This window comes from Ips typographus, linkage group LG1 (assembly GCF_016097725.1).
Source record: "Ips typographus isolate SLU linkage group LG1, UJ_Ityp_2.0, whole genome shotgun sequence".
NCBI classification, from domain to species: domain Eukaryota; kingdom Metazoa; phylum Arthropoda; class Insecta; order Coleoptera; family Curculionidae; genus Ips; species Ips typographus.
Window position 1 is genome coordinate 5,855,608 of NC_138422.1, and position 8,209 is coordinate 5,863,816.

Here is an 8,209-nt window from a genome sequence, read left to right on the forward strand (position 1 = left end):
AATTTGGATTTGTCTATACCTACAGACAGAGATAAACTACAGAAGCAATTTTTAAGTATCGCGACTATAAGGGAGCTGGGGGACCACTGAGATACTCCTTCGGACTAGAAAGTTGGAATTGTAGCCAGTCACATGGTCTTCATCGTAACCGCCTTCCTAGCCCGAAGTAGCACCCCAGTGGTTTCCCAGCTTCTTTACAGCCCCGATTTGGCTCCCTGTAACCTTTTTTGTCACCCGACTGAAGAGAGAAATGAAAAGAATGCATTTGTTGGGAGTCCGCACGTGGAAAACATTCAAACGCAGGCTTAAGGCAAGCCCAGCTTAAGTTACGCATGGTCCAGACTGTGACTTTTTTCAACTGTATTCTACACAGTCTGAACCAAACTTAACTTGGTTTAAAGTACTACGGTGCAAATGGAGATCAGGGTCCCTTCCTTGACACATTACAGACACGTCTCAGCAAGTGCATTGCAATGCAGGAAGGGACTATTTCAACGAGAACTGTTGGTATATTAATTATTCTTATAAATTATATCTTATACCATTTGCTAAAGGCCAGCCAGCATATTTCGAAAGAAGAAGTATGATGTAATACAAAACAAACCTAACCTAATCTAACCTTAAAATTACAAATCAAAATATTGTTTAATATGTTTAATCTTCAACAATTTATTTAGTAATAAAATGTTATAAAATTATAATAAAACCCCATTAAATGAATATGGTTTGAATTTACCAATAAGTGAAAGTGCTCAAATTGTTTTATTATCACTCCCTAGTAACAAATAAAATTTAATAAGAATACCTACTTAATTACTATGAACTATAATAGGCTTCATTTAAAGTTAAATTCTTCTTTTAAACATAAAATCTCCAAGTTGCAACAAATAATATGTAGCAATACAAAGAGGAGGAACTTCACCAGTGCAGTTTCATCAGCTGACACACAAGTGCAGTCTGTGGATAATGTTCACAAGAAAAATGAAGATTCTCGAGTTGCTTTCAAAAAGAAATTGCTTAACGGCCCAAATTTGCAAGACTTTTTTAAAGACGACAATTTAAAACCACAAGATCATTTACCAGATGAAGAGGTGAGTAAGTAAATCAGAGTTCAGGATTTTATAGTATTTTTGTTATTTAGGTAGTACCCTACTTAATACAGCATGTATCCTATGGCCAAAGAAGGAAGGTTTATTTTGATGTATATGGATGCCAAATGAATGTTAATGATACTGAAGTGGTTTGGGCTATATTAAAGGAAAATGACTATGAAAAAACTAATGACTTAATTGATGCTGATGTTATATTAATTGGTAAGGAGTTAAGAAGGGGCAAAAATAGTTTACTCAACATGATAAGAATATAAGTTTGTAAAGGACCGCTAATTTGTAGTAACTTGTGCAATCAGAGAGAGTGCAGAAGAAAAAATTTGGAACAGACTAAAGTATATAAGAGGGCTAAAGAATAAAAGATCAAAGAGATTGCCTAGTCTTAAAGTTGGAATTTTAGGTTGTATGGCAGAAAGACTGAAGGATAAAATTTTGGAATCAGAACAAGTTGTTGATGTTGTAGTAGGACCAGATGCCTACAGAGATTTACCAAGGTACATAACGTTCAATATACACATTTTCAGGTTAAGATAAAGATAGTAAGGTCTTTTATGGTAAGCATACAATTTTTAGCAAAAGGTCTGAATGTTATGTCTGCTTGGATAACAATGGACATTTTATGTAATTGATAAAGAAACTTACAAAAACTAGTTTAGTTACTTTTTTAACAGGAAAGAAATCTCTATTCTAGAATAGGAGTTAGGTTAGGATTAGGTTTACAGGGTGCAACAAATTCCTGCCTATGGAGATGTCAAAAACAGTAAGAGATACAGAGTTGATTAAGTTATGGCAAATTTGCGCAATTTGGAGTTTAATAATATGTCTTAAAATCTCAAAAATTCCAACTGTTCTGGTGATATCCAAAATTTGAAAATTAGTTTTTTTTCTGTTGTTTATTTGATGAGATAATTAAAAATAAATGACACTTTACCATTGCCACTTTTTCTCCTCTAAATCGTGGCACCATCATATTTTAAATCTGACATTTCACTTCAGTTTTTTATGGGTGCCATATTGAATTTTTACATATTCAAATAGAGATTTTTTCTGATTGAAGTGACGTATCAAATGATAACGTACCTTTCCATTTAAATTTTCAGAGTTTTTGGACTCCCTAGCGGTGAATTTAGAAAGCTGAAAATTATTTCCAGCATTTTCTCTTGGCCACATTTACTAATAAAAATTTTTTCTTAACAAACTTTCTCTTCCAAACAGCCGTGTGCTTGGCTTATTGGGACACCCTGTACAATGTATGACATACATTTAGGAAGGAATAATATTAATTTTCTAAGCTAACAAAATACATATTTTTGTAGGCTTTTAGCCCTAACCGAAAACAACCAAAAATCAGTCAACGTCTTGCTATCATTTGACGAAACTTATGCCGACATTACTCCTGTAAGATTAAACGAAAACTCAATGTCTGCCTTTGTCTCGATTATGAGAGGTTGCGACAATATGTGTACATACTGTATAGTCCCATTTACTAGAGGGAGGGAAAGGTCTAGACCCGTCAGTTCGATTTTAAGGGAAGTGGAGCACTTATCAAATAACGGAGTTAAGGAAGTGACTTTGTTAGGTTTGTTTGAATCAGCCTGAAGTAAAATTGGAATAAGTTTTTTTCCTTTACTAGGACAAAATGTAAATAGTTACAGAGATACATCTGAAAAGTGTTCTAACGACAACATAACTACCATAGTAAAAGGGTTTAAAACCGTATACAAGCCCAAAAAGGGTGGTTTGAGATTTGCGGATTTGCTTGATAAGGTGTCACAGATCAATCCGGAAATGAGGATAAGGTTTACATCCCCACACCCTAAAGACTTTCCCGATGAGGTCATTGATGTAAGCTGTGTGTAGCCAGTTTTTTTCTTTCCAAACTCACATACTTATACAGATGATCCGTTGTCGTCCAAATATCTGCAATTATTTACACATGCCTGCCCAGTCTGGTAATTCAGCAGTTTTAGAGAGGATGCGACGCGGCTACACAAGAGAAGCTTACCTAGATCTGGTTTATCACATTAAAAAGCAAATCCCTGATGTAGCTTTGACTTCTGATTTTATTTGTGGATTTTGCGGTGAAACTGAAGAAGGTTAATATAAAATTATGCAGCCATATGCACTCTCTCATAAACTAACATGTTATAGAATTCGAAGACACTCTGTCACTAATAGAAGAAGTTAAATACAGTTATGCGTTTCTGTTTCCTTATAGCATGAGAGAGAAGACCACGGCTCATAGACGGTTAACGGATGACGTACCGCAAGAAGTAAAAGTGGCAAGAATGCAGAGGATGATTGAAGTTTTTCGAAAAAACGCTCACATATTGAATTTCTCTCAAATTGGTGCTTATTGAATTTAAATTTGTAAGATTACTAATGTTGTTCATAATATTGTTTTAGGTAAAACTCATTTGGTGCTCATTGAAGGTGTTAGCAAGCGATCTAAAGATTGTTTACAAGGGAGGAATGATAATAATGTTAAAGTAATTATGCCTGGAAAGGAGGCAGTTTGTTCTAAAGATGGACGAGTGTCGAAAGAGTTAAGGCCCGGTGATTATGTTGCAGTTCAAATAAATGCAGCTAGCTCACAAGTTTTGAAGGGTAAGTGTTTTTTAACATAATTTTTTCTGTGTTTTGTATTGTTGACCATATATTTGCTGTCATTTTAAGTACTAGAAACTATGAAAATCAAGAGTTGGTTAGCAATTTAGAAAGGTGATTTAATCTGTAATCGGTGATAGGTTTTAAATTTAGAAGGTGAACATATCAAAAGTCCCCGCCTTCAGCCGGAAGGAGAAGGGAACTTTGAAAGCCACATTTTTCGGTTTTTTTGTTTATATATCAGAAAATATTCTACCGACATGATCTCTCTATAGAACATAAAAGCTGATTAAATTTGCTACAAGTTTGACTCAGTCAAGTTTTTTGATATCTTTTATAGTTTTCCAGATTTTCGCTCTTGAACATCTGTAATTTTGAATAATACAAATTTGTTTCACAGGTTTGCTCTTTTTGACCGGATAACTCATCAATAACGCAAGTGTGATTTTTCGGTTTCCTGCTTATATCTCGGACTATGCGTCCTAAATAACTTTTTACACTTTTCATAAACAACCTTTGCTTGACTCAAACTGTGAAATATCATCAAAAAGGGAGGATTGTCAGTTAAAACGCAATAAAACACAAATTTCAGTCAGTATTTACGAAATCTGGTGGTTGCGGCTCTGAAATTTACTGTGTAGCCAGTAAATTGACCGTAAAATCCAGAGACGTATATAATTTTTTCTATAAACAAGTCTTACTTAACTGAAACTGACCATTACCATCAAAAATAAAAGAATGTCAGTTTAAATGCAATGTAACACAATTTCAGTCAGTATTTTTGAAATCTGAGGGTTACGGCCCTGAAATTTGCTGTGCAGTCTGTAAATTGACCATAAATTCCAGGGACTAGCTTTTTTCCATAAACAACTCTTCCTTAACCCAAACTGTGATAAATCCTTTTGAAAATGAAGGAAAGTCATCAATGCAATAAAACGCCATTTCAGCCGATATTTTTCAAATCTGGGGGTTATTAGTATCGACATGGCCACTACATACAAAATGTAAGCTGACTGTTTTTTTGTATCTTGCATGATTTTAAAATATCCGCTCTAGAAAATCGCGTGGCGTCTCTCAGACTTACAGACATTCAAAGACGGACATCTCAAAAAACTATAATTGATACCGAAAAACTTGATCGAGTGAGATTTGTAGCGAATTTAACCAGCTTTTATTTTGTATAGAGTAGTCATGTCCGTAGAATACACAGTTTCCGTGATATAAACAAAAAAACCGGAAAGAAAGCTTTTCAAAACCCCTTCCGGCTGGGGACATTTGATAATACTTTCACCTCCTAACGTCCAAACAAAGATGTGAAATCAAAAATGGTGTTCCCAGAATGTCCTTCTATACCTTTTCATTGACTAAGCTAAATTCATACCAACTGTCTTGCAACAATTTCGTTCAGCATAGATTTCAAGTGAGTGAGTCTTTTTTGATTAGCTTAAATTGAAAAAATAAACAGATTACTAACTACAAGGTAGTTTTTACAAATCTACAATTATTTTTTAATGAACTATTTTCACAACACATTTTCTTATAATTAGAATAGCGGAATATTTATTATGTGTTTACATTTACGCTTTATTTTTAGGGATTCCATTGTACTTTACGGAGTTGCAGGAGTTTTATAAGGACTACACTCCTAGTGAGTGGCCGGATCGAATGTCCATTACCAGTTAGAAATCTATATTACTATAGGATAAAATAAACAAAGATTATGTGTTTACATTTATTATTTTTCTAAAACATTGCATTAACATATTCAGGGTGTTCCACCTTCAAAAACGAGTTACCCAGTATTTTTCTTATACTGCAGCGATTCCATTATTTAACTGTCCTGTCCTGACTCCATTTCCTCAAATATTGTGAAAATGAGTAGGTCAAGTCAAATATTGAGAAAATAAGATTCATGAATCTTTGGAAGGCCAAAGATCGAGGTATATAGAGGCAGTTGTGTGTCTAAATATTCATTTAGCCATTATTTAAAAAATATTTTTTTCAAAGAGTTTTCCAATATTTGAAGTTAGGAACAAGATGAAAAATGGATTTTCCTGGCCTATTTGGATGTTACTTGACTACTTTTTCATAAAGAAAAAGTCATATTATTCTACTGGATTTTTGTGAATTTTTTGCAATTTGTGTCGTGGTGTCAAAAGTTCAGATATGATACAAATATCATACTGAAACAAATCATTTTTTTATGAAAAGGATAAACTGTTTTTTTTTTTGAAAATGTAAAAAAACTTTTAGTTTATCATGCAAAGTTTATAGAAAATTTAAAATAGCAGTTACACTCTCTCTGGTGGTCGTTTTTAGAACTGCAGTGGAACTATGTAAAGCAGGTTTTACACCGCGCTTTGATGTCAAAGAAATGCATGAGTTTATTCATCAACTTATGTGATCAACCTTGCCGTTTTGCGTAATGCCAACTGTCAACAGACAAAAACGAAAAAGTGAGAGTGAGAGCTGCAGATTCAATACATAAACACAGTACCTATTCAGGATGATTATGAAATTTCAAAATAAAAATATCAAAAATACCAGAAAAACAAGTAGGAATAATCTGTAATTATTACCACCTAAACAGTAAATTCACTTGGTTTGGTTGGTCAAATTGTTTTCATTGACAGCTTTGACATAAAAGTTTGATAAGTGTAAAATCAAATCACTTTATGCTCCAAGAAGTTCTTGAATTTATTTGAGGCATAAAATTTGATATAATATGCGTTTCCAATTTCTTTGAATTAAAACTTTTGGTGTAAAACCTGCTTAAGGGAATACAAAAAAAAATGTCCTTGTGAAAAGAAATTTCTTTCTTCATCTCACTTTGACTTGCATGTCCTACTATAAGTCTGCCTTGTTTACATCTCTGTTTCTATCTCTACCAAGTTACATAGTACCCCTACAGGTTCCTTTAAAAAGTGAAAAATCTATTAGTTTATGATGCAAAATTTAAAATGGCAGTTACACTTACTCTGGTGGTCATTTTTAGAACTTGAAAATATTTTTCAGCTATTCTTCATGGCCGATTTACCCAATTATTTATTTTGTTAAATGATTCACTGTCAAATTCAAGGTAAATCTTTATTAATTTTCTAATTACTATTAAACTAACTGTAAACAGAACAATCTTTTATATGCATTTACAAGTAAATTTCTAACACAACAATCATATTATCTGTTTAGTAAATATTTAAAAAACATTTACAACAATAAACCATAATGCAAAGCAATTTATTTACAGTATTTATTCAGTTAATTTAATTTCATGTTACAATTTCTCATTTGGTATAGTTAAAAAATCAACCCCACAATCATCTATGTGCATTTTTTAATTTATCAATAATGCTGAGAATTTCCCTCCTTTTTCTTTGAACTTGTTCTGGTGTAATCTTTGGACATCCCTTAAGTCTCCCATAATGTCCTGCATAGCTGGCAAGTTGTTCAGTGTTGCAAAGCACATGAATTCCACAGTCATATCCATTATTCTGTTGTAGAGTTGAACCTTCCTCAAAACGCCCTTCAATTGGCAGATCTAAATATCTTAGAACTTTTTCTGCTAACTCCAAAGCTTGGCACTCATTGCTTCCTCTGGATGAGTCATAATGGAACATGGTTTTTTCAGGACTACAAGCAAAAATTAACTTTACTAGTCACACTAACGGAAATAAAATACTACCTTGAGTATGCTAGTAAGCTCCAATGACTTCCACCAGAGTATTCAGTTTGTTCATTGTCGTTTAAGGCAAAAAATATAAACTTTGGGTTCTTTTCTTCAAGCAAAGGATTTAGGAAGACGTGAAGCTCACCTTGTGGAGATATTTTAATGCATTGCGTCACTTCAGGAGAGACAAACAGAAAGGAGTCATTTCCTTTGAAAAACTCCGTTTCCAAATATTCAAAATAAAAAGAGATGATAGTGTCATTGAGCCAGTGGGGTCCCTTCAAAAGATCCACGTCTGATTTTCGCAACAGGCTCTCGTTGTAGCTGAGCACAGTTAAATTCGAATTCATGATTAGTTATGAACACTTTCCTTTTTAAGAATCATTTTTCTTGGGTACTTTCAAATTTTGTTTTTACATAATTTAGAGACAATAATAGTTTCTGAAGTTTACTGACATAGACATGACATTATTCTATTTTTTGTGATTACCTTTTTTACTACCCACTTGTTAATTAAAATTTAGAAGTTAGAAGTAAACAAAAATAAAACATTTTGGTTATGATTTCTCTCCTAATTTCTGAAAAACAGCTGTTTACTTTAAATACTGTCAACTGTCATTGTCAAAATACCTAAAAATAAACAGTGTGGAGGTGGAGGACAAGCATAAATAGAGTTTTTCATTTTTTTTCCTGTGTGTATGAAACGTTGGCTCTTTCATTATGTTATTAAGATGGGTCAACAGGTGTTTAGTAATAATAGAGGAGAAAATTAACAAAACTTGTATTAATGAGAACTGTACTTGTACAATATACTGAAACTTGCAGA

The 8,209-nt window shown here is 33.1% G+C and overlaps 2 protein-coding genes across 2 annotated transcripts; one reads left to right on the top strand and one right to left on the bottom strand.

The window, feature by feature from the left end:
* Positions 1-193: 193 nt before the first annotated feature.
* Positions 194-5,445, top strand: LOC145730993 (CDK5RAP1-like protein). Its single transcript, XM_081982543.1, has 9 exons — positions 194-1,091; positions 1,142-1,313; positions 1,393-1,603; positions 2,426-2,688; positions 2,743-2,954; positions 3,007-3,205; positions 3,261-3,458; positions 3,516-3,716; positions 5,311-5,445. Exons 1-9 carry the CDS (start codon positions 819-821, stop codon positions 5,397-5,399), a joined length of 1,818 nt encoding a protein of 605 aa, XP_081838669.1. The 5' UTR covers positions 194-818; the 3' UTR covers positions 5,400-5,445.
* A 1,344-nt stretch (positions 5,446-6,789) lies between these two features.
* On the bottom strand, positions 6,790-7,943 carry LOC145731104 (sentrin-specific protease 8-like). Its single transcript, XM_081982709.1, has 2 exons — positions 7,399-7,943; positions 6,790-7,346 (listed from the first exon to the last, which is right to left on the bottom strand). Exons 1-2 carry the CDS (start codon positions 7,731-7,733, stop codon positions 7,034-7,036), a joined length of 648 nt encoding a protein of 215 aa, XP_081838835.1. The 5' UTR covers positions 7,734-7,943; the 3' UTR covers positions 6,790-7,033.
* Between the last annotated feature and the right edge of the window lie 266 nt (positions 7,944-8,209).